The 26309-nt window shown below is 39.4% G+C and overlaps 2 protein-coding genes and 1 long non-coding RNA gene across 3 annotated transcripts in view; 1 reads left to right on the forward strand and 2 right to left on the reverse strand.

Moving 5' to 3' along the window:
- Window positions 1-26309, forward strand: part of LOC147176776 (uncharacterized) — a 43820-nt gene that overhangs the window by 11868 nt on the left and 5643 nt on the right. Inside the window, exons 2-3 of the long non-coding RNA XR_015094479.1 lie at window positions 9497-9573; window positions 20083-24340. This is a non-coding gene — a long non-coding RNA (uncharacterized LOC147176776). The remainder of the gene's footprint in view (window positions 1-9496; window positions 9574-20082; window positions 24341-26309) is intronic.
- pou4f1 (POU class 4 homeobox 1) lies at window positions 14880-17991 on the reverse strand. Its single transcript, XM_086071376.1, has 2 exons — window positions 17537-17991; window positions 14880-17157 (listed from the first exon to the last, which is right to left on the reverse strand). Exons 1-2 carry the CDS (start codon window positions 17657-17659, stop codon window positions 16144-16146), a joined length of 1137 nt encoding a protein of 378 aa, XP_085927502.1. The 5' UTR covers window positions 17660-17991; the 3' UTR covers window positions 14880-16143.
- obi1 (ORC ubiquitin ligase 1) lies at window positions 18679-24635 on the reverse strand. Its single transcript, XM_086072457.1, has 6 exons — window positions 24502-24635; window positions 24179-24314; window positions 23538-23629; window positions 22990-23211; window positions 22782-22870; window positions 18679-21236 (listed from the first exon to the last, which is right to left on the reverse strand). The coding sequence occupies exons 1-6, from the start codon at window positions 24571-24573 to the stop codon at window positions 19970-19972; spliced, it is 1878 nt and encodes a 625-aa protein (XP_085928583.1). The 5' UTR covers window positions 24574-24635; the 3' UTR covers window positions 18679-19969.

The following is a 26309-nucleotide window of genomic DNA, read 5'->3' on the forward strand; positions in this document are numbered from 1 at the left end:
CTCGAGCTGCACAGGCGCATCTGCAGGTAATTCTTTTAAGGTCGGGAGAGTCTCTGCGTGTCATAAATCATCGTTTTCCCTTCCTATCTCCGGGGAATGCCGAGATCCGCCAACTTTAAATGGTTTCTCTTGCACCAATTCAACTTTACTCCACTAACTCTTTTCAACTTTTTCATCCCATTTGTTCATTTTGTTTGTTTTATTTGTCACCCATTTGACATTTGACCTCTTACTTCATGTTTGCTTCAGATGTGGAAACTGACTGTAGAGGTTGTTGACAAGGTCAAGTGTTAATGATTGGGTGTGTTTTTCTTACTAGTCTTAATAAAAATCCGGCTATAATTTTTGTAATTTAAATACTTATCTTGTTGAGACAATTTAGTATTTTACGCAGAAGTGTTCTGAGTTATGTCTATCTAGATGTGAGATAAATGTTGACTTAAAATACTTTTGACAAATGCAGCCAGCAATTGGGCTGTGATTAAAAACAAGATACCAGTTTTAGGTCCTTTGCTGAACTTTAAGGAGCAAATAAAAGCTGGCATGAGGACGGATGAGGAGAATTATAAACCAGTGGCAGCCGGGAAGTGGAAATTTTCATCTGAAATGTATTACATCTGGACTACAGCTTCTTCAAGGTTGATCAGATTGCTTTTCCTAATCATTGCGCCGCGCATATGTTTGATCTCCATGATGAACAGATGATTAGTTTTTCATGAAACCGTTCAAGCAAAACGCAATGGCGAGACACTGTTGATTTAGCTGTTTGAGAAGCAGACGCCCCCCTCCTGTCTGCTACACGCAAGCCTGAGCAGGAGCCCACATGGGAGTAGGGACGGGTCGCGAGGGGTCAAGTCTATGGGTAATGATATATCACCTGCCATGTATTTAAGGTTTTGCTAATTCTCCTGTCAATTACGACCGTTGCTTTGCCCTGTTGGCCCTGGAAGCAATGAGGCGACATAGTCAATTTAAAAAAAAATTTTGGCAAGGAAGTGACACCTTGCACATGTTACACAAGTGAAAGGCAGGTAAGAAAACTGACAATGACATTTTCTGTCATCAAAGAAATATATACTTAAGTAAGATCACATTTATTTAAGTCTAACTAGCGACTATATGTCACTTAAGCTGACATCATAGAAACGTTACACATTATGATTGAGTTATTTCTTAATTGGCCATTGTTCGTTTCACTAAGATGCACACTGCAGAGAACAAATCTTCCATTCTAGATCGATTTCATAATTTCACAAACACATTGAGAAAGCTTAATACTATGAATATTGAGTTGAGGCTACAGTGATCTGAAGCCACATGACTCCACAGTCAAGCTTAGTTTCGCTTATGTCAGAAGGAGAAATGATGACGAACGACGAACAACGTGAAAGTGGCTGAATCAGCTAAGACATTTTCAACCATTCTGTTGCTCACTATGACAGAGAGCTCGACATGCCACCATAATGGGATGGCAGCTCCTGTGAGCACGGCGATAAAAAGAAGGTGAAACGGTTCATTTCATCAGAGCGTTAAGAACCACAGGGGGCTCCGCTCTTCAACATTAACTTTGTTCTGCTTGGTTAAAGTCAAGGGGAGGGGGAGAAAGGCGCTATGTTGATGTTGAGCTCCATTGCAAAAATAATGTACAGTCACAGCTATTGCGACATTTAGTACACCTTTGCCATCCTTAACCACTTGATTATGACTTATCTTAGAAGTCAAATTACCGGTAGCGATAAAAAAAGAAAGAAAAGAAGACACATTCAAATTGGACGAGTCATGATCAGGATGTTTTGAAAGAACTTCTCCACCTATTTCATATTAACATATTACATTAGGAATTCAAACGTTTTCTCGCAATATACCCACAAAGGTACTGCAAAAAATGCTAAGGCGGATGCTATGGACATTTTGCTACAAATATTTATATCAATATTTATATGGAAACGACTTAATGAATAGGGTTTTCCTTTAGCTTTCTTGTACTGGTGAATAAATGAATGAATGAATGGTTTCACTCACAAAAATATTTCAAGTCTCACTTACATAACAAATTCCCATTTACTTTTTCAGATAATTTCCTTACAAATCTACCAAATAAAACTTAACTTTATGTATTTAGTATTAATAAAGTATAAATTACGTTTTTAAATATTTAGAAATAATATTTTTTTTTAAAAGGCTGCATTCATCCCATAAACAAAAAAATGGACATAAGTGTTTTTCACGTATATATTTATCATGTATAGGTAACCTGATTATTATGCAATTCAAACAATATACTTTATGTATATTAAATCAATACTCTTATTATTATTTTTTTATGTATTATTTAATACATAAAACCTGAGTATTATGCATTTCAAATAAATAGGCTTTATTAGATTAATGAATATGTATCATATAAGGTTTAATTGGTAGGTTTGTGTTAAAATTATCTTCTTTTTTTTTTAGGTAAATGGGAATTTGTCATGCAAAGAAAATTACATAAATCTTAAGTTAGTCTTGAAATATTTCTGCGAGTGTTATTTTGACTCCATACATAGCACGGAAAAGAAAACACAAACATTATTTCGAACAAGTTAACTAATAACTGAAAAACAAATATGCTGATGAAATGTGCCCATAAAGAGTTGAGTACTCTTGAGTACTGGTATCGGTCTTACAATAAGTGGTACATCCCTAGTTGAAATAAAAAAATAAAAAAATTATCTTGTTATAGCTCCTGATTTATTGTTATCCGCAAATGAAACAGTATGTACTGTTTATATAAATAGTCTAGAGTTGTGATGTTTTATCTTTTTGTTGTCTCCAGATGGCAGTTTTCATAGCAACTAGTGCCAAGATGAGTAAGGAAACTAACAAGCGGCTGTCAGTTCTCAGCCATCATCCTCTTGACAGGCCACTGTTGTGGACTTTTCCTCTCATCTTTCCTCTTTCTCACCTCGCAGTCATCTGAGGGAGCATTTCTGAATGTGTGTGCATTGTGTGTGAGTCAGAAACTCAACATGAACTTGTCTCAGGTGAAGGCCTTGGATCACCCTGGCCTGTTCAGTCCAGACCTGACAGCGAAGCTGAACTAATCAATATCTCCGTGCAGTCAAAGGTGGGTTCTGCCAGGAGGCCGCAGGGGTGCACTAATTGATGGAAACTCACTGCCGGCTAGCTTCATGCCCTGCGGCGTTGGAAGACAGCAAGCTCGGGCCTTCCTCTGCAGTGGAAGGGGAAAGAAAGGACAGCGAGGGCCCAGAAATATGAGTGTTTAATGTTTGACATGCTGCTCTGTTTACATTAATGGCACTACAGGGATTTACATATGTGGGACATGCAGTGAGCTTTGTGACACACCTTGTGGCCTGTAGTCGTTTTTTTTAATTTGCCATTTTCATCTCATTTGGAATGCTTTTTGTCACACATATCCACTAATATTTGGGTTCACAGGTGATGTGTGGTAAACAGTCCTATCGATTCAAATAATGTAGCTCCAAACCCATCACATATTGTTATTAATATCATTCACAAAAATGTATTGTGCATCATCATGATCATTTTTAATGTACAAATATAGATAGATTAAAACACAAGTACAAACTTGGTAGCTGGGGGTGCATTAACTAATATTTTTTTACTGTGTTTCAGTATTTACAAAACATATTTTGTTATCTAGCAATAGGCTACGATAGATTACAAATATTTTGGTCTAGTACACAACCTAACCCTTTTAGGAATATTGCATGTAAGTAAAAATCACACAGATTAGCAGCAATATATGAAGTCAACTACAATTCTCAAATGACTGGCCTTCCCTTTTGTACTGCAATATCGAAATGAACCCCGGAAGGACAAAAATAAAGGACATTTTTGATACCATTATAGTTACCCAGTAGCTTGTTAGTTTTATAAACACAAAATGTTATTTTTCTTTGTTTCTTTTTTTTATTTCTTAATTTCCTTTGATTTGATTCACTATAATTACCTTGTGGACTTTATCTGAAGTTGGTGGTTATTTACTGAAAGAGCGACTGTATTTATTTACAGTAGTCTCGCTAATCACAACAACAACAAAAACAAGGGTTTGTTTGTTAATTCATAGAAGGGGAGCCTCTTCGAATACTCCCACTCTCAGAGTCGTCTTAGAGCATCAGAGTGAGTTTCCGAACGCACCCATCAAGTGCAGTGACCAAACCCTTAAGAAACACAAAAAAATATCTAACAGGGATGTAAAGAAAGGCAGAGAGAGAGAGAGAGAGAGAGAGAGAGAGAGAGAGAGAGAGAGAGAGAGAGAGAGAGAGAGAGAGAGAGAGAGAGCCTTGTTTAGTTGTTCAGCTAAAATCTCTCGATTGTGACTGTGACCGAGCCAAGCCAGTTATGTGATACACAATTTACAGTATATGATTTTCCCTTTTTTCTTTGTTTCGCTTTCTTTCTTTGGAATGATAATTCAAGGGATGCAGGAATAAAGCATATCCCCCAAGAAATAAAAGATGATTGGACACAAAGCCCAGTGACTTGCTTCTTGTTAAGAATATATTGTTATCGTGGAGTCTAAGTGTGCCATGATAATTGCCATCAATAATTGAGTAAGGGGAAATGGCAGAGAGAGCTGCATTCAGGGTTTGCAAAATGTTCCTGGGAGAGGCTCAGATGGACAGTCTGGCCAGCTCACTAATTCGCCTCCGTTTTAATGTGGCACTGAAGATTAGCTTTACGACTCCACTCGCCTTGCTTGGCCTGGGAGCTCAAACAAACACGAAAATATCCTGTTATTGCCACTTGATCAGTTGCTTTGAGCTACATGGCATTGTTTGCATAACGCTTTAAAACTATCGTTACTTTATATTATATTGTTGAAAAATCTCATTTGCATAATCACAACTATTTCCCAATGAAGATTGGTGTTGGGTTGGGCCATCAACAACAAAAAGCATTGCCTTGACAAGCAATAGTTGCATGTTTTTTTTCCCCCCTCTGGCTTGCGCTCTGTATACAGTATGTATTATGCTGACAGACATGTTTTCAGAAATCTTGATTCTGAGGTAACATTGATGCAGAACGAGCTCGAGGGCTTGAGTTTGTAGAAGAGTGAGATTGTCTCTAAAATAGGCCACGGAGCTGTTGTAATTCAAACACAAAATCACTGTAAAAGGATTTTTGGCCTTATTGCTGAAATATTTGTAACGAGTCAATTGAAAGGCATCTAAATTTTGGGAGCACAATAATTTGTTGAAAGTTAGTATGGGACCGTACAGCCACTGCCGTGTAGTGGTTCACGCAACTGACATCCTCCAGTTGCCATGGGATTCTCACATGTCTGTGTCACTTTTTTGTTAATTAAATAAAATAGAATTTTTTTTATTTATTTTTTTTGTAATGAAAAGTAACTGAAACTACATTTTGTGTTCATAAAACAAACTGAAACTAATTTTTCATTAAAGTGAAAATGTCATTTTCTTTGTCAATTAATATCATACATGAGCTTTCAGGTTTAATTTCAGATTATTTATTATTTATATTTATTTCAGTATTTCTGTTAGGGCCTTAGTTGGAATTGTAGCTGAATTGAACTTTATTACATAATACATTGTGACTTTTTTTTTATCTTGCACTTGATCAATACTCCATATAATAATTAAAAAAAAGAAGATCATTAATAAATACTAACAAACTTGTTCTAAAAACTAATTAAACTAACTTTTTTTGTCAAAACAAAATAAAAACTAAGTATAAGGAAAAAAATAACCTGCTTTGTGGTTAACGATTGGATGGAGAGTGCCATTTTGATTCAGTGGGTGGACGGCATACGCTGACAAGAGGTTTGTTTATTTATTCACTGTACCAAGACAGGGATAGTTTGTTTTAACCCAAATGTATGTGGCCACTGGAGTTAAGGTTTGTACTCTATAGGCAGAGGAAACCCATGTATGTTTTCTTCAATCTTTAATAGGCCATGTTTCCTTGACGTGTTGCGCGTGAGCCCTTTCTTCATCCCTCAAAGATCCGGGTGTAAATATTTCATCAACCGTGTGTCTGTTTCTTGTTCATGAGCTGTCTCAATTCACCAAGGCCTATTCTTACTCTCGCACTATTCATTGGACATTAGAAGAGAGCAAGCTGAGCAGCAGAGCTTGGCACAAGGAGGAAGGCGAAGTGATTGCCCGCCTTCATTAAACGAGGCAGATCCTGTATAAATCAAACTAATTATTGAGCCACTAAAGTATTGAACCCTTGGTGAGGAAATGAAATGATCAGAGGCAGGTCACAGCTCAACGAAGAGCAAGTTAATGAAAATATTAATTACCTGATGATATACTGAGTATCTGGTGCTTCCTCCTCTCAGACCTATCTACCACCGCAGAGAGCATTTGTTTTAATTGAGTATAATAAGATGGTTAGATCAGCCTGAGTCACTTGATTTGAGTGGGTAATTGACCAATAAAGGTCTATGATAGCCAATTATAATTACTTAGCAATGCGTCTGCTTGACTAACATAAAACATTACGGTGAGTCTTCTCATCAGTACCTTGGAAATCCTAACTTAAAAGTCAAACTAGTTACTGGCGTGACTTCGATTCACATGACAGATTCAAGATTCAAGTTCCCTTAGTGCCTCATAGACGCTCTTGTAGTCTTGCATTATAATGCAAAGTATGCTATTAATGTCAATTTTCACCCCTTTGATCGATTCCCTCTGTTTTCATTTTTAATTATTCAGTGTGTTTTTTTTCACCTTACCTTCCTCTCTCTTCCTCCACTACTCTTCACCACTTGTCTTGCTATTCAATATAGGACCACCAGATACAGTATGGATGACATCTGTGTGAGGGGCCAGGCATATAAACTTGCACAGGAGTCAATCGCGATAATTGTATGTAAGAACAGTTGTCTGGGCAACAGAGATTTGAGGAGAGAAATTTGCTGAACTTGATGATACACTTTTGATTTGGTCTTAAATTGTGCTCACTCCTTCACTGCCAGCCAATTTAGAGAATTCTGACTATTTCAAGACCTAGTGATTACATATGCACCAAATCTAGCAAAATAAAGAATAGACAGTCTTTTCACCAGGAAAAATGTTTTTCTTTAATAATCAGCAGTAGTACAAAGGTAGGTTTGCCAAAAGGAAGCCGTTTCTCACAGGACTCACAAACTGTGCGGATCTCAAAAAAATGTTGAATCACTGCCATCTACTGGTGGCTGTGCATCACTAAAGTTGTTGCCAAGCTTGACATTTACAGTAAAGCAGCATCAAATAAGTCCCCACCAACCTTAATTGAAAACAGCATTAACAAGTATACTCGGTCAATGGCGGTGAATTTAAATACACCCCATTACATAACAAACGAGAATAGCACTCAACAAAATAATAATGAGAAGAGAAAGAAGAAGAAGAACAAGAAGAAGAAGAAGTTGCCAAGTTGAAGGAGTTAGTTGCCAAAATAAGCTGAAGGTTTGAAAACAATCTGATATGTCATGTTAATTGACACGTATGAACTGTAATATAAAAGACATGCACGAGTGTCTAATTGTAGTACAAGTATAATTAGTGATCTCCGCTTATCCAGCCTGATGGCATTTACTGCTTTGCTCCATTCGGAGTGACAGGCTAATCAGTAGCGTGTCAGTGTCAGCACCGGCTCTGCCTGTCATAGCTGTCAGTCTTTTGAGGGGCTGATGGAGTCCCCTGTGTAATAAACAGGAGAGCTGATATCTCACCGTACGACCTGCGTGCTGAGAAGCCAGGACACCGAAGAACATAGCAATCAATGTCAGAACACGTGGTATTGATGAAAGATGTCAGAAATGGCGAGAACTTACATGGGATCCCGCAGGCACACAATGAGTGTCTCTTGGGCGTGAACATGATTAGCAACAGAACACAAGATGCTAATAACAATGTTCGCTGATAATATTATTCTAGCTGGAGAAGAGTTTGTCCTTATGCCTTTAAGAGATCTCTGACTGCTTTTTATCACCTAAAACCAGGGATTCTAAACTGGTGGGTTAGAGACACAAAGAAAAATCATGTATTCTTACTTAGATTTTTCTGCTATAGTACAGAAGCATAAAAAGTTCCCAGTTCCCACATGGAACATATTTGGCTAAGTGACAGGAAGTTTACGCTTTAGCTACTAATTTATTCTTGCTCGCGAACATCATAATGAGTGATATGCTTATGAGGGTACAGCAAACTCATTTACATGTTTTGTCAGACACTGTTTTTAAATAAAACATGTTCTTTACAGATCTTAATGTCTATAAGTGTGGGTTGAGACCATGCAAAGAAAAGAAAAGCAACATAATACCGTCCCCCAATTTGCAGGTATATTTTATTTTCAGAGTAAATAATATGAATGAATATTGAAAACATAACAATAAAGTGTAAATGCTATTAAATCGAGGTTAAAAACTACAGAATGTGCGATATATATATATATATATATATATATATATATATATATATATATATATATATATATATATATATATATATATATATATATATGCTCCTTTGGTAATTTTTGTATTTTTTTTCTTTACTAAGCTTTGAAATCAGTGGGTCTATTTTATTATTTTATTTTTCTTCTTTTTCCAACATCTAAGTGCCTGCCTCGGTACTGGTAAATGTCTAAACAATGTGATATTTTTTTTGTACGTTAAGTTTTGTACTTTTAGCCAAAGGCTACCAGTTGCAGACACACTTCTGAAATAACAAATGATCTCAAATTACCTATTTTAACAATTAATTACATTTATGTATGTTAAGACACTACAGTAATTATCAACAATGATTTAACACGGAAGGAAACTGTTACATATCATAATGCAGCACTTAATTGACATAAGTAATGGGGGGGGGGTCATTTATATTTCATCCAATCTGGTTGTCAAGGTAAAACAATTGCATACTGCATAGCATTGCTGCCTTCCTATTTCTTCTTGGAACTTAGACTGCTCTGAGCACTCACCTTTAAAGCCTTCCTAGATGGAGTCTACATGTTTCTTTACATGTCATAATTGGTCATCTTATTGTTGGATTTTCCAGTTTCCACCACTTGCAAAAACTTGTAAGATTAATTTTCATCAATTTCACTTCACTTAGCCAAGATCTGGATTGGCCCGTGGGTGCTACACGGTTGCTGCCCGCTGCTCCTCTGGGATGGCTTCCTAAAATGCAGAGAACACACACACACACACACACACACATGGTTCATGTAGCTTTGTGTTTATTCCAAAAGTGTTTGAATGCTTTACCTTGATTGATTTGCCTTGCTTTGTGCGCTGGCACTTATAAAAATAGACATCGGTACAGTACATTCGAGTATGCCCTGATTGATTTATTAATTACATAAAAGTTTGTTTAAACAATGTAAAATTATTAGACTCTATTTTTAGCCCACCCAATGGAGCAGAAGTTGACATTTGTATTGTGTTGGCTGGCTGACACTCATTTTGAAAGGCTGATCTGACAGGTGTGTCATGTGTCCAATATTGTAGTAACGGGATCCGGAGGATGATATTCCAGTCTGAGTAACAAGAAGCCAACAGGATCACAGAGACGCGATCAATGACCGGTAAGATGAGCTCTCTCTGTCTGTGTGACTCACTCAGACATTGGTTTTCCGATGACTGCCTTGCACTATTCTGAAAAGTGTGCGTAGGGAAGTAACAACACGATATGCGTACAACCGTGCACATGTGCGCATGTGTGTGTGTGTGTGTGATCTTCTGCAATAATCCTCAAGTGTAGTTCAAGAAATGAGGTGAACCAACCTTCCTGTGCATTCTTTCCTCTACCCCAACCACTCATGAAATATTTAGTGCACCTCAGTAACCTCTCTCTCTCTCTCTCTCTCTCTCTCTCTCTCTCTCTCTCTCTCTCTCTCTCTCTCTCTCTCTCTCTCTCTCTCTCTCTCTCTCTCTCTCTCTCTCTCTCTCTCTCTCTCTCTCTCTCTCTCTCTCTCTCTCTCTCTCTCTCTCTCTCTCTCTCTCTCTCTCTCTCTCTCTCTCTCTCTCTCTCATACATTTATACTATAAATATCCAGGCTGAGGAATGTAAACGTCAATGTAAGGGAGGTGTTAAAGTGCAAGTGTTGCGCCACACTCCACCCACGAGTACTCACCCTTACATACATGCACAGGTTGGACTTCATGGTTATATCATCGCAAGTGTTATTCCATTCCCATTTGATGTGTTCCGTCTAGCTGTGTGCGCATGAAGGTAGCAGGATACAAATTTGACACCGGGACGATTGGCAGCTGCCGGCTGTTTAATCAACAGTGATGAATATTTGATGGCGTGGTGGCGGACAACCGGTGGCCGACACTCGCCTCATTATTGAAGTCCGTGTGTACAGAGAAACATATTGAATATCAAGGAATGGAGAGCTGCTCTCGGACACACGTAGCGTGCAATGCCTGAACTGCCCTGACAGAAATGTTATAGTCTATGTGGAGGTACACAAATCAGAATTCTTGAAAGTAAAGTTGTGCTTGGAATTGAAATAATTAGAAAGGAAAATGTTGTATTAAAAGAAATTTGAAAAACTGTCTTAAGAAGACTTACAGAATTTGAATGGTTAAAAAAGTTGCCAAGAATGTAAAATAAGACTAAAAACCATGCTATTGTCTCTGCTGCCCACTGTGGGCGTGTCCACTAAATGCTCATGCCTCGATCAGCTGACAATCAAATACTTCTACTAAACCCGAAAACTTGCTGCTTCATTGTCTAGCGACTTTTGCCCACACATCCTTACATATTTGAACCACCCGAGCCAGAATCCAATTCTGAGCCAGAAGACACTGGCCTACCTGAGAATCAACCTCATTCCCATCAGTCTCTAGTAGAATTGTAATTTTTCTTCCCATTTCGACAAGGATTTGTTTGAGAGACTTCATTTACGGGGCCTTTACCAAAAATAGTTTGGCTCAGTTTAGATGGACATTTTTGTTTTAGTTTTCTGCAATGTGTCATTGTTGCTAACATTTAGGTTACTTTGTTGAGCTATGTGAGGGGTTTTAAGACCACAAAAACTGGTTTCTTATGTCTTAGATGAGCTGGAGCCTCTCCCAGCTGATCGAGTCAGGGGTGAGGTGTGTCCTGAACTGGTCACCAATCGCAAGGAACATACAGACAAACAATAATTCAGTCGCATACGTTTGAAAATTTTCAATTCAGACAGTTTAACCGGAGTAGGCTTGAGTGAAGTGGGGTGGAAAAAGAGGAGACCAGAGTTACAATCTCAATGGCTCATGGAGCATAACTTGATAAGCCACCAGACCGACTGACTGCAGCACCTGACGTCATTCACCAAACCACGCCCCTTAAAGACACATATCAACAGACATCCTATGTGCAGTAGTTACATTTCTTATTATATATTATTTTACATTTTAAATTTGCATTTTACACTATACTGTAGTGCTGTTCTTATATTGCCTTTAACACCATATCAGTAGCTTATTTCAAGAAAGCATTTGCAAATCAAAAGGGATCTTGTCTTGTTTTGCGGCAGGTGCGATGACGACAGCTAAGTGGGTTCAGTACTCGGGTTCAAAGAGCACGTCGCCCTAGGGCCATGACTGCGCTTGAGAGACAGAGACTGACAAATAAATGGCATTTAGCTGTAGTGTGGGACATTTTTCACGAATTGACATGTAATATATATATATATATATATGGAGGGGTGGGGGGACGTTATCTATATAACAAGCAAAGGATATCGTTAAAATGTTCTGATGACTCAATCACATGGGGGATTTTACATTAAAATAACTTGATTGACAATGCAGAGTTGGACTATTTTCATTACATTTCAAATGCTGCTGCAAGTGTAATGAAAAGTTGGCTACCATGAGACTTTTATAATTAAAGTGCAGCCACTTGCACAGTGCACCATTTTTAGTTTTTCCAAATTCAAAGTTACAAAACGAAAACATTGAAAATTATTTCAATCCTGTTGACCACCGAACCAAAAATGCCAACAACATTCTTTATTCCAAAACGACAGTGAAATATTGTGACAGATTTCTTGATTTTTTTTTTATTGCATGCATGTAAAACCGCCGAAGAGACACTTCAACCTGCACAATATAATACTATTTTTATTTTAAAAAGCAATAGGAATGTCTCTTATCTGTTCACTTGTAGTCCACCTAATGCGCATTAACCTGAAATACTGCAATGTCAAACTCACTTTGACAAGCAACTTGTGCGCCCTCCACCTCAAGTTTTCCCGACATGCGCAAAATATTTGTGCGCACTTGCTTGCACTGTTCCCTTCCGAGTGAATCCAATTTGCAAGATTTCGATATGCAGGCAAGCTGCATATCCTTGAAGCATCAGTGGCTACATGACAAGAGGTCAGCCCCCCCAAGATCAAATATTTTTTTTACTAAATGGCGGATTTATTATACAAATAAGTTGTTCGTCTGACTTTGAACCCTCTGTGATTGAAATATACCCGTGTGTCAACAGCACCGCTTCTCAAACCAGTCCCGGGCGATGCATGGCTGCCACCGCGGATTACTGAGCAAATATAATGGGAAATGAGTGCAGATCTGGGGGATCTACCCCCTCAACATCCCCCGGTTTGACATTTCCGTCAAAGGCCATGCAGCCTCCCTGCGCATTGTTGGCTCAACTGGGCCCTCGACGGGCGTTCTTGTTATTTTCCTCTCAGACCGCATTGAAGTTAAACAATGTCAGAAAAGCTCTCGCATTTCTTTTACCTTTTAGCGGCGTTCTAATGATGTCATCCATCTTCACGTAGGTGCCTAACAGCTGCGATTAGCTCACAGGCCCGCTGGCTTCCGCTAGCAGCCTCGAAAAAAGTCAGACGCTCGTAAATCTGCCGCTGCACTGCGTTGCCATAACGTGCGCTCGAATCATTATTTGGCGACGTGGTGTCAGAGAAGCTCACATCTCATCTGTCAGGAATCCAATTTCCTCTTATTTACATCCATGCTATAGATTAATTACTGCCCTGACTAATGGCCTGAAGGGGTTCCATTTCTTGTAGGCACCAAAGTGACTGTAGGAACTGTCATCATGATAATGGATTATTATTATTATTATTATTGTTGCTTAACTCGGTGCTGAATTAGCCTATATGTTGCCTATAGGCTGCAACTCGAGACCACTAAGTTTCTTGTAGTTTTACTATAATAGGCCTACGTATGAGCATTTTGCAGGGATGTGCAACACTCACCCAAACTCTGAGTGGGCCCTTGATTAATTGAAAATAATAATAATTATTATTTATTTTTGTTATTAAATTATAAACATGTCACAACTCTAGGACAGTTTGCCCCGCATACTCACGGTTCGGCTCTCGCGATTCATTTCACGGATATTTATTTTCCCTAATCCTTAAAAATTCGTGGAAGAACAGCCTTTTGGAAGAATTTGGTTAACAAACAAGGAAAACAATCCTTCCCTTCCACTCCTCCCATTTTTCCTAAATGCATTTCATTGGATCATCAGCCCTTCTTCTTCTTTTTTTAAAAAAATAAAAAATTGTTACAGTAACCCCCCCCCCCCTCAAAAAAAGTTTTTTGTAGCCTAGTCATTTAAAAACGAGAAAGAAAAATAACTGTTGCCTTTTCACAATGTTAACAATTATGACTAAAGATAAACTCCGTGAGCTGCACCTTCATCCAGATGTGCACAAATTTGTAATGGTTTCACTTTTTACCTTGCCCTATCGCTTTGAACCATATCCTAAATTTGTTTCGGCCATGGAGTATAAATGTGGATGAAAACATAACCTCCCTGGAAGGAAGTCATCATAATAATAATTGGGTGATAACTAAAATGGCAGGTATGATGTGAGTCATGTGACCGAAATGTTCCAGTAAGAATGCAGGTCTATATCACAGGTCAGTAACGACACCTCGGCCCGTTATTAATGGAGCTTTAAGGGTTATGATATCGGTGAAGTTACTGATGAAATATGCCTCTGATTAATAGAGGCCTCTGTCGTAACAGGCTGACATATGGTAGGCGAGCCAGCTGGGGACGGAACCTCAGGCATCCCCTACGGCCATTAACATATTAGAGGCTATTGTGCAGGCAGACCGTCCGACTTCATCCACGGCCCCTGTGCAGCGAGACAGCAGCCCAGAGCTGTTTGATATAGCTTTTCAATAATGCATCACTCCTCGGTCCGCCAGCGGAGCTGTTCGTGGTGCTGAAATTATTGCCGTGTAGCTGCAGCGTTCCAAACAACATGCAAATTATGGATGGATTTTTCGGAACGTGGGGGGATTAAAACAAACTCATTGAAACGTATACGCACTTGGAAACATTCGTTATAGGTCCGCGTACGCTTTATGCAACTCATTAGAAAATATAATGCAAAAAAAAAAAACAACAACCGCAACAAAAAAAAGGCACAAATTAAAAATATTGTTACTCACGTTTTTTGGGGTAAAGGATTTGTTGATTTCTGTCTTGAGGATGCCAAACCTGCAGACTATTTTCTATACTGCATCGTCACATTACTTGAAATTGCATAAAAAGAGGTGAGTCAAAAGGCAAGTAGCAAAGAAACTGAATTATATTTGGGGCTTGGCAAGCATTTCCTTATAACAAAAAAAAGAAAGAAAGAAAGAAAATAAAAGAAAAAGAAAAAATATCTATACATTTTAAAAGTAAAATGCACAGTATTTTACTTGTTTTGCTCGTCATGCAATCAATATCTTGGTTGGCTTTTATCGTCATAATTGGTTTTGAGAACAATTTTATTCAGAATATAGAAGCCAGACGAAGGCCTTAAAAATAATTACAAAATGAAAGCTCGCTTAATTTAAAGCATTTGGCATTAAAGTACCACAGGAAATGTCTTCATTTGTGGGCCATTCACAACCAGAGGAAAACTTTATTTTTTCGATTTATTAGAAGATTGCTGGAACACACCTCCCTGTTGAATTTGGCGTACAGGATGAAAAATACAATTGAAAGTAAGAGCAGCAGAAACGGGGACAACAAATGCGTGGTGGACAAGTTGTGAGGAGAGCGGATCGAGTTAAAGAGATATTTTCCATGACGCACACACGTACGTCGCCGCAGCTCTGTAAACATATCTGTGCACAAAGTAAAAAATAAATAAAATCGTACTTACAAGGTTTTCCTTCACATTTAACACGACAAACAACGTGGTGATCTTCATGTGAAAACAGGCAGTTAACAGTGACTTACACCATCACAAGGCAAGTTCTATTGCAGTAGACATCGGCTCTACTGTACCAAAGAATATGAATCATTCCTCGTCCAATGCATAGAGTGCTTGCACTGCAAACTAAAACACAAAAAGTACATTTCAGTTTTGTTTTCATCGGCAGACAAGGCTTTTCGTGCTCTCTGGTTGTTGTTGTTTTTTTTTAACCTTTATATAAGATGCCAAAGGTGTCCACCGACTCTATCATTTGAATTCTAACACAACTCCAATCTTGTGATAAAGTGATGTTTGTATTTACAAAACATGTGGACATTTCTTATAAATAAAGGGTATTTGTGCAAATTGAAATAACTATGTCTACAGACGTGAACGCCTATAGGATAAAATGCTGCCTGTGAATTAAGGTTTCCATGCAGGCCTACATTTTCGTTTCGCCAGAAGATTTCGCAACGAAATTTTAATTATAGCAGCCCCCAAAATGGGAAAAAAAATACTCATGAATAAATAAACAATCATGTGGATTATTCTATAACAACGACAAAAGCCAAACCAAAAACACAGTAGGCTATACGACAATCAATGAGGTAATTTGTGAATGGCTATTAGTTCAAATAATAGGCCTGTTCGGAGAAATTAACTCGTTAAATGTTCCCTTTCTCGCGTGTTTTTAAAAGGCAACGTCGACGTCGCTAAACTTGTTCCCTTGTTAAAGGAGCGGCGCAAGGTGGGTGTAATCTTATTTGCATACTTCACATTCACCGATAACGTGAAAAAATAATGAATATATATGAAGCCTCTCATAGAATGACTGAAGCCCATTGCGCACCAGCGTATATAAACTCGCCGGAGACAAAAGACTGAAAATGGTGTTCGAGTCTTTTACTGTCCATTGGTCCCCAAATTCAGTCACAACAACTTTAGTTTTCGTGTCTGTTTTGTTTTTTGTTTTGTTTTTCCGTAGCATCAGTGGGATGCAGAAAATTTCAACCTTTTCTGCTTTTGTCTTTGGTTGCAAAACCACACTCGCACCACGTTCTTTTTCAAGTCCAACTTCTCAGCTATGGCTGCTATTTTCTCCGAGGAGGGTCGCGGCTGAACGGCGAAGTACGCCTCCAAAGATCTTTTCTCCGGAGCAGCTATCGAGGTCCTCTTGCGTTTCTTTTCCCCTCCATTGAATATGTCCGGTTTGCTCATTTTCTCCCTTTGGGCCCCCTCGGCCTCCTCCAGCCACGCCTGGAGGATGGGTTTGAGTGCGATCATGTTGTTGTGGGACAGAGTCAACGACTCGAACCGACAAATTGTACTTTGGCTCAGCGACCCCACGCCGGGGATTTTGAGATTAGCCAGCGCGCCGCCCACATCCGCCTGGGTCACCCCCAGTTTGATCCTCCGCTGCTTGAAGCGTTCCGCGAAGGCCTCCAGCTCCCTGGGGTCCGTGTCTGAGTCATTGATGGACGGCAGCCCGCAGCCCGTCAGCCCGGGGCCGATTTGACTCCCCCCGTGGTGGCCCGGTAAGAGGCCGTGGTGGGTGAGAGGCGAGTTCATGCTCATGGCCGCCTGGTGCGAGAGGTGGCTCAAACCGTGCATGTGGGGGTGTGCGTGGGAGTGTGCGTGGGAGTGTGCGTGTGCGTGCGCGGAGGAGGTGGAGATGAGCCCTCCGCCGCCGCCGCCTCCTCCACCTCCACCTCCGGCCCCGTCGTGCGCACTGGACATGAGGGCGAGGGAGGGCGAGCTGATTTGGTCCATTAAGTCCGGGGATTCCAGGTTCTGGTGGTGGTGGTGGTGATGATGGTGATGGTGGTGGGCCAGCGGCACTGTGGACGTCGACGAGCACGGCACGGTGCTCATGGTGTGGTACGTGGCGTCGGGTTTGAATGGGTGGGTCTTGCCCTGGGACACGGCGATGTCCACTGCCGCCAGAGCCTCAGCCCGGGCCAGGAGCGTCTCGTCTAAACTGGCGAAAATGTTGCTTTGCAGCTGCGGGGGTAAAACAAGTAAAAAGATGAGAATGATGTGGCGTTCATTTAGTAAGAACGTGTAAAGAGAGATGAAAGGGGCAAACATTAATAAATGCATCTGTCAGTTGGGACTTTCGGCGACACATTACACAGTTGAGGTAGTCCTTTAGAAGCAGCAAGTAAAAAAAAAAAAAAAAAAGATCTCTGGAAAACAGTGAAGTCGGCATTTGCGTGCTTTCAAAAAGATCACAGCGATTGCATACATTAAAAAAACATTAAGCGCGCGCGCGCAAATGCGCCTTGGAGCGACCCTTGGAATTACGCACAGTCGCCGCTCAGCACCGCGTGCAGCCAAACACTTGAAACCCGTGCAAGTTTAAAGCAGAATTAATTTGTACCTGTGGAGTTTGTAGACATGCTCTCCGTATCGCCTCCGAGCTGGAATGCAGGGTAGTGTACTTATGCTCCGGTAGCGACGGATGCATGGCGAAGTGCGCCTGCTTGCTGTTCATGGACATCATCTTGGCGAGCTTCCCCAATTAAAGTGCACGGACAGAAGAGGGCTGAAACGGCCGAAAGAGCCCGAAAAGACAGTCCTTGACACCGCCAGTGATCCTTTGTCTATCCGCTTGTGATGCAGCCGAGTGCGCAGTGTTGTGTGCGCCGAGTCGAGCCTTGAGCTCGGAGATCACAGAGATGCCTGCAGTCTCTCACGCGCACTTTATCTGTCTACTGTTTCCCACTGCTGGGATGAGAGAGCCTCTTACACCTGAGCGCCTCAGATCTCGTCAAGCCCAGCCCGGCTACTCTCGCGAGACATAAAGTGCCAAAGCAGTGAACAGGCTGACAGATTAAAAAAAAAAAAAAAAAAAAAGCTGCTCTCGGGGCATGAGGCACTAACGTCAGGAGACGAGACGTCTGCGGTTTTTAAGGGTTTATGCCACTCCATCCAGCCGCGGAACTGGCCCCTTGATTCTTTGTGATGGAAAAAGCACAGAGTTGATTTCATTCCGGCGGCCATCAAATTTTAGCCAGGTCGCGAGCCACTGGGAATTTGTTCCCTGTGGAGATAGTGCGCTAATGATGGGTGATCCTGATATAAATATTAACAATCTAAATTTAAAGTAAAAAAACAAAAACAAAGATAGTTGAATATAAATTGGTAACATTATGTTAATAAAGTTAAGTGTAAATATAGCCTATATTTGCAGTCAGTTTTTTTTATTGAATGCTTTAAGCTAAAGCAAAAAAAAAAAAAAAGCTTAATGAATCATGTTACTTCACATTACTACGCTTGCACATATGAATGAGAACAATGCTGTCTTCACATTAATGCTTATTTTAAATGCTTGATATAATTTCATACGAGTAAAATTGTTGCAAGTGGTTTAGAACAGCACAGTAGCAACTGTCATAAAGGGGAAAAATACAGTACAGAAAATTACTGATAAAAAAAAAAATCACATAAATTTGATCATATTTTGTTGCTGGTGACTGGAATTATTTATTTTTTTCTTGCTGATACAGTAAATAAAACGATTTCCTTTAAATGTACAAACTAGATTACAATGTCAGAAAGCTCATCATCTCCAGTTGAGCACTAAGCAAATTGATTTAATACTCCAGTGTAACCTTGTACAGTCTTTACCTAAATTAATGAATCTCAATGAATTAACACTTCATTTATTCAAATCACAACGGTTGTCCAATTAAAATTTCATGCCAGTGATTAGCAGTATGTGAAATACACGTGATATCGTTAAATTTGCATAATAAAGTGCTTTCTGCTACAATTGAATCACTGTGTTTGTGTGTGCGTGTGAAAGGTTGTGTGTCATGATAATATACATCAAGCGCTCAGCCGTAGAGTGGCCACTTTTCTGCTTTAAATGACAGAACATTAATAAATTACAAGGGGACTTATTGAAGTGTGGCGTGAAGAGGAAGCGCCTCAGAATGGAAGCAACATTTTTGGAACAATTAGTGATGTTAGCTAAAGTTTCAACACTAAATTCAAACGACTGAAAGTCAATGTATTTGCCCCAAGCTGAGGTGTTAAGAAAGTCGAACGTTTTATTGCAAGATCATTTGAATTTATTACTTTTTTTCAGTATAGTTTTTTTTTTGTCTTGCATAACTAACAGCTTCTAGGACAAAACAGGACAGACAGTAAGACAGGCAGTGTGCTAAGCTATTCAGCAGAAATTTGTCTTACAACTTTGACACTATCAGACTTTCTTTTTTTCTTACACAAGACTTTAAAATCTACACACAAAAAAGCAATATGATGTTCCAGTTTTTCGAGATAGCCAAGATACAAGTTTTAAAGGCAAAGTCAACTTTTTTTCTTTACAACATGTTCTATGCAGACCCACTTGTGTAAACACGGCATTCTCATTAATTTGTAAAATATGAATTAAGCAAAATCCACCCAATTTTAGTCATCTCAGGGGCCAGCCATTTTGGCACTTGCTGTCAACTAAGAATGACATCAGTTTCTCAGGGTTCACGTAACGACCAATCACGACCAAACTCAAAACAAGTGAGCCGTGATTGGTTTTTACCTGAGCAACTGTGATGTCATTTTTAGTTGACAGCCAGTGGCAAAATGGCCGCCCCTGGAGATGGATAAAAACAGATGGCATTTGCTGCTGAATTTATATTCCACAAAACAATATTAATCAGAATACCATGTTTAGACTATCAGGAGTATAAAACATTATTGTAAAGAAAATCTTAAGGTTGACTTCACCTTTAATGGACGAAATCTTGTGAGCAACATGTAACCACAATATGTTTCAGTGCAGAGGACAGCGAAGGGTTTGAAAACTTCACATGAGCTTTGAAAGTTTTGTGGGACTGCTTGCGTTGAAGGGGCTGTGGGACTTTCTCTTTGTTGGCTGGCCAGTGTTGAGTGTGTGTCTGTCTCTTGATGTGTTCACAGCTTTCCCACAAGGGGAGGTGTCGCGATCCTGTTGTCGGCCCGCTGGACTGACAGAGCCGGAGGGACTGGCCTGCGTCTCTTCCAGAGCATCAAAGAGCAAATCAAACGAGAGCTCTTCGGCATGAGATGTCCCTTCGTGATCCACGCTGCCCTCGTCCACATCCGAAAGCAGGGGCGGAGGGCATCCTTCTCCAGCGCAGTCTTCGGAAGCCTCTTTGTTATTCAACGCGCTGCCGTGTGCTACGACGTCAGGGCACGCTTGCGGTTCTGCGACAAGAGTGTGGTCCAAGTCGGGGGGAATGGAGGACGCCGGGGAGAGCTGAGAACCACGGCTACTGGAGCTTTCTACATCCAGCATCATGGAGTCCAACTCGGAGATTTTATTGAGATAAGCTGCGTCCATGAAGGCCTCACTGGACTTCTGGAAACAATCGGGCTCAGCGTCAGCCGCGGAATCTGTAGCCAAGCCTTCTTTACTCGGACCAGGAGATGATTGGTCAATTGATTCCGACAGCTTCCAAGTTCCCCAAAAAACAGGCTTTAGTGGCTCCATGTCGTCGGTATTTTGAGGCAAACATTTGGGGAACAAGTCCGTGCTGCTGAACGGCTGTTCTGTGCTGGTGTTCCCCGGACTGGGAACGTCATCAAAATCAAGCCTCCTGAGATGAGTCACAGGCTTAAACGCAACTTTCTTCTCACGCACGCCGGGGCTCCTCAGCGTCAGAGAGCGGAAGGCAGAGGAGGGGGTGGAGGGCAACAAGTCCGAGGTGGTGTCATCCAAGTCCTCGCTCTTTTTGGGGAGTCCACACAGATTCTTCGGAGAGTCCTTGTGATCCGCGCACGATAAGAACATCGTCTTGGAAAGTGTCAGAGCATCTGCCTCAGGATTGCTGCAGATGGAGCCCCGCTCGTTATCACTCAAGCTTCTCATCATCATGTGGATCCTTTGCTGCTGGCTGAGAGATTCAAAGCCGGGAGTGCATTTTTTGCATGACTCCTGCAACTCTGCACATCTCTTTTCAGACACCCTGACCCGATTCTCCAAGTCATCAATGTACTGGTCACTGCGCTCTAGAGCCCTCTTCAAGTGCTCGACGTCTCTCTGGTACTGCTGGATTTTGGCTTCCAAGGCGGCAACAGTGTAACGTCCAAACCTGAGGATGAATCATGTTTTAGAGTACAGTTCCTAAAAGACAATTGTTTGCACTTTGAAATGTAAAATATTTGAATCGCCTTTTTGCATTCTGAATGAAGGAATTAACTGAGGCTATCGAAAAGATTTAAAGCACAAAATGAAGACGTCATTTTGCAAGTCATTCAACAGTGAGTGAAATCTGGTAGGATAAATTTGCAAGAACCTGAACCAAAAGCTTGTGAAATACTTTCATTCAAATCTTGTGGTGATCCTCACCAAATGAATTTCAAATATCACCTCAAAGTCAAATCCATCAATGAGTTGCATGGATGGGTATGAAAAATATGATGTGTTGTTCCTGATCATCATGTAATGTTAACAGACTAGAAAAAGTAGTTGCAACTTGCAAAAACTTCCTGAACTAGGTATAAATGGGAGAAAAGATGTTTTGAAGACATTTTACTTTCCACTGACAGTTTATGAAGCACACGTGAAGAATGTGAACAACAACGTAATTCTTCTGAATGCAGTGTTTGATTTGTTGGCAGAATTTCAGTTTTGTGAGTTTTAAAGAGAAAAACTTGTTTTGGCTGACCTTAGCTGGTAAACTTAATTTATGATGGATAAAACCTTGATAGGATTATGATTATGTAGTTATTCAGAATCCCAAAGACCAAACATGACTGTTGGGTTTTTTTGTATCAATTTTAATTAGTTTTCTCAGCAGGTTATTTATTTATTTTTTATTAGTTTCATTTTTAAATTCTTTGTTTTAGTGAATTTGTGGCTTGAATTCCCGAACAAAATTTTTGCTATAGTTATATTTTTTGTTAGTTTTTTTTCATGTAAAATGTAGTTTCAGTTAGCTTTCGTGTTGTACAGCATTTTTATTTTATTTCATGTGTTTTTCTTTTGTTTTATCAGTTTAAGTTCGTCAGTCTTCATTATCTAAAATAATCTTGCTATAAGATTGTGTGCATATCTTTATGATTTTATCGTATGTCTGTTAATCCAGAAAAACATTTGAGGTCAAACACCACCGATATTCGATGAAAGGGCCTGGCTAAATTCTAATGAATCCCAAAGGGGGGTGAATAGGGTTGAGGTCAGGGTTCACAAGTTTTTCCATATCAAACTTATCCGACCGACCAGGCATTTATGGTTTGTACTTGGTGCACTGAAGCTTTCCCCAAGGCGTTCCCATAAAACTGAAAGAACAGATTATCTATGGCCCGCTGCACAGTCACCGAGCGATGCAGCCGAAAGTGACCGAACTTCTCAATGGCAGAAAAAAAAACAGCTCACTGTAAATGGAAAACTTATGACGGCAGTGTTTTTATCAAGAAAAATGTTTTGAGTTTTTTTTTTTTTTTTAGGCACAAACAGTGTGCGGTTATCAAGGAAGAAGCGGTTTGCACTGGCTAACGTTTGTAACTGTGATACAAGCAGGACAATTTGTCCATTTGCCTTTACAACGGCATCTATAACTGGACATAAACTATTTCTCCACAAATGAAGACTCTTGTTCTATAACAATAATTACCCTCCAATATGAAATACTTACTTCTGTGGGGATCTACTGACTACCTCAGCTTTCAGCCTCATATTTTCTTGTACCAGGTCAACATTTTGAGATCGCAGTGCTTTATTAGCCTGAGGATGACAAGAGTAACACATCTCATCTTTGAGTGTCTTTTCATAAACTACTTGATTAAAAAGGTCAGTAAAAGGGAGTCTGAAGACTATAAAGTACAACATTAAAGGTCGCATACCTCCTTGAGTTTGAGCATGTCCTGTTTGACTTCATCACAAACATTTTGGGCTGTTTGCAGCCTCTTTGCCAATTCCTCCATGAAGACTGGATCCACTTTTTTGTCATCTGCTTGCACAGTGTTAATACTGCAGGGATCCAAAGCCGTCCTCAGTTGCAACTCTAAACTTTGATTTTTGGTTTTCAGCGCTTCATTTTCTTTGACCAGATTTTCCATTTCTTCCTGCCAAAGATCAAATGCATAAAATGCAAATTTTTACAATTATTAATATAATTTAAAAACAACAAATACTGTTTATATACTTCTTATTTTTAAATTAACGAAGAAAATGAAAATTTTGTACATAAATTATGACAACTGAGGCCAGTTTGAGCCAAATAGATTTTTTAACAATGTATCGCAACACTACTCAGATATGACCGACCCAATATACTGTAAACGTTCATTCTTTTAATGATTCAACTCAATGGGGCAAATGAAGGTTTGTAAGTGTTCTAAAAAAACATTGTATAATGTCTATTAAACAATATGGCCTGATGGTCAAATACCTCATACTCTCGCAGAAGTAGCTCCCCCCTTGTTTTCCTGAGACATTTTCTCACAGAGGGACTCTCAGTGTGATCACTCTCATTTGTACCCCCTTTAAGGGAATACACAAGGACAACAACACAGAGCTTAGTAGGTAAACTTGCACATTTTTGAGATAAGGATTTAAAATACAAGGATGTTTTTGTTTACCATTAAAGAAAACGCTGAACTTCCATGTAGGGCTGTGCGCTATGGCCTGAAACTCTTATCACGGTATAAATTGCATCTCTTCATGGTAAAGGTATATAACATGATATAAAATTAAAAAGGTACAAAATATTGGTCTATCTCTTGTATTAAAAAATATAGAATTAAATTTTGTATAAAAATAGGTTACTTATATAGTCCATTACAAAAGCAAAATTGATTACATAAATATGAATTATGATATGGGCAAATCACAAGTCAAAATAAAAAGGTCCAAATAGTGCAAACAAAAAATATTATCTTCACACCACCTCAAAACAACAGTTACAATATAATCTAACAACATTGCTCTCTGGCTGTGTGGGGGAGAATAAAAATGCAGACCCTGGAAACAGTTGTTTTGTATCTCAAAAGATCTGCTGCTGAGTGTATTGTGTGTGCTGCAACTGCTCACCTATAATTTCTCTGCAGGGATTTTCTGACGTAATGGGGATTCTGCACGAGGGACACTGGCTTGCTTTTTTTAACCACATTTCCATGCAGGAGGAACAGAACACGTGGTGGTTGCCACATATGACCGGCTGTCTGACCTACAAGACATTGAAAGTCTGTTTTGGTACGTCACGCTTGAATTACACCAATCGAATAGATTCAAAACGACGTTGTCGCCGACGTTTGTGCTTGCACAAACGATTCCGGCTTGTCGTCTTGACGCCGCTTTCACCGCGGGAAAATTATCTCCGTAGCTGTTGCAAATTGAAGAAGAATGATAATTACCTTTCCGAGGCATATCTGACACGAGATCGGAAGAGTCAAACATAGTGTTGAAGTTTGAAAGTTGAGTGCCATGACTTCAAGCACGAATGTGACACGCGCCTTCCTGAGGGAGGTTCAAATGAGCCAACAGGAAGTGTGGAGAAACGCGCCAAATCTGACACGGAAATTCAAATCGGGCTACGGAAAGCCTGAAAAGCCAAAACACTTTTGTCACGCAAAACGACCAATCAGTAGCCTGGTGGCTCTATTGTTGGTTTATTCTTCTCTCTCTTCTCTCTCAGAGAGAGAGAGAGAGAGAGAGAGAGAGAGAGAGAGAGAGAGAGAGAGAGCGAGAGAGATGGTTTTAAATGGTAGTGTGTACATTATACAATGATCTGGAAAATTGTCAGTTTCTCCGATTTTGCTATTTGTAAGTCCGCTATATGGTTGAATTAAATCGTATAATGTAGAATATAAACAGCTGACAACAAAACTACCAAATTCCAAATGCAAAAATTGTTAGAGCATTGTTTTGGAATTCATTAAATACATTAAATACCACAAAAGTCTCTCTGATCTCTTAAAAAAAAAAAGCTTTATACATTTTTAGTTAATTTATTTTGATACTTTTTTTATTATTTTTTTACTATATATTTTTTTCTTTTTATCTATTTTGGCCAACACAATGACCGCAGGTCACCCCAGTCAATTTCTTCTTTGGAGGTGCTGTCAAAGATCAAATATTTTAAAGAAATAATATTGATGACGCATGCAAATCCATAAGAGAAGCTTCTCAACAACAATATAATTCATAATAATATGTGTGGATGTGTCAAAGTGTGCTTAGTGTAGCCTACTAAAGGAATGTGTCCATGTTGAAGGCCAATATTTTGAGCATGTAAGAAATTATACTAATTTCTCATTTGTGCATTATTTTGACACGTTTTTTAAAAAATATATTTATGTTTATTTTCAATAATGTGTAGGGTGTCTGTATATATTATGTCAATCTTGAGGTTGTGATGAACTGGTGATGTTTATCTGTCTGCATTCCAAGTCTGGATTTGTGAGAAGCCGCAGGTAGACCTCAAATCGGGAATCCTTCAAGTAAACCTATGACCAAATGATAGTCTTTCGTAAAGACTCTGCATTCTTAATAAAAGTGGTTTGTTTTGTATATTTGCACTTGTGTCAAAATGTACTTATACAATATAATGTCACATCATGCCATATTTACCTAAAAAAAAAGTCTGTACTTGTTTTGAAGGAGAATACAGTCTACATGCCAGAAGCCTACTGCTCATCCCTACTGCGTTGCTTAAAATAGGATGTTATTTGCATAATACAACATAACTTTGAACATAAAAAAAAAGTTAACAACGAAGCAATATCAGCAATAGTGTTCAGCTGCCATAATATTCATCTAGCAGATAAGGCAGCATGCGCAGTAGTACTAGACAACATGCCTTCATTTCAGGTTAAATTTAACTTTTCAACAAATACATTTGTTGTTCAAGTAAACTTCTATGTCCTTTATCTATGTTATGTGAAAACATTGAGGGGCTGGGGTAGTTATTGTAAAGAGAAAATGAAGTTCTCATTGGTTAAAATAAAATACTAAAAATAATATTCCAATTGTTGGATGATGTATGATGAGTTTTCATGATTCCCACATTTCATTTTATGCACAGTTTAAAATAAATAAAAATGTGTTATTGCCTTTTCGGTAATTACAAAGAAATCAAATTACACGATTCTCATCACAAAAGGACTCACGAGTATACGTTCTCTCAAAAGCTATCAGTCATATCTAAACCAACATGTCCTGT

Source organism: Leptonotus elevatus, chromosome 3 (genome assembly GCF_054856555.1).
Source record: "Leptonotus elevatus isolate MCC_2025b chromosome 3, RoL_Lele_1.0, whole genome shotgun sequence".
Taxonomy (NCBI): Eukaryota; Metazoa; Chordata; class Actinopteri; order Syngnathiformes; family Syngnathidae; genus Leptonotus; species Leptonotus elevatus.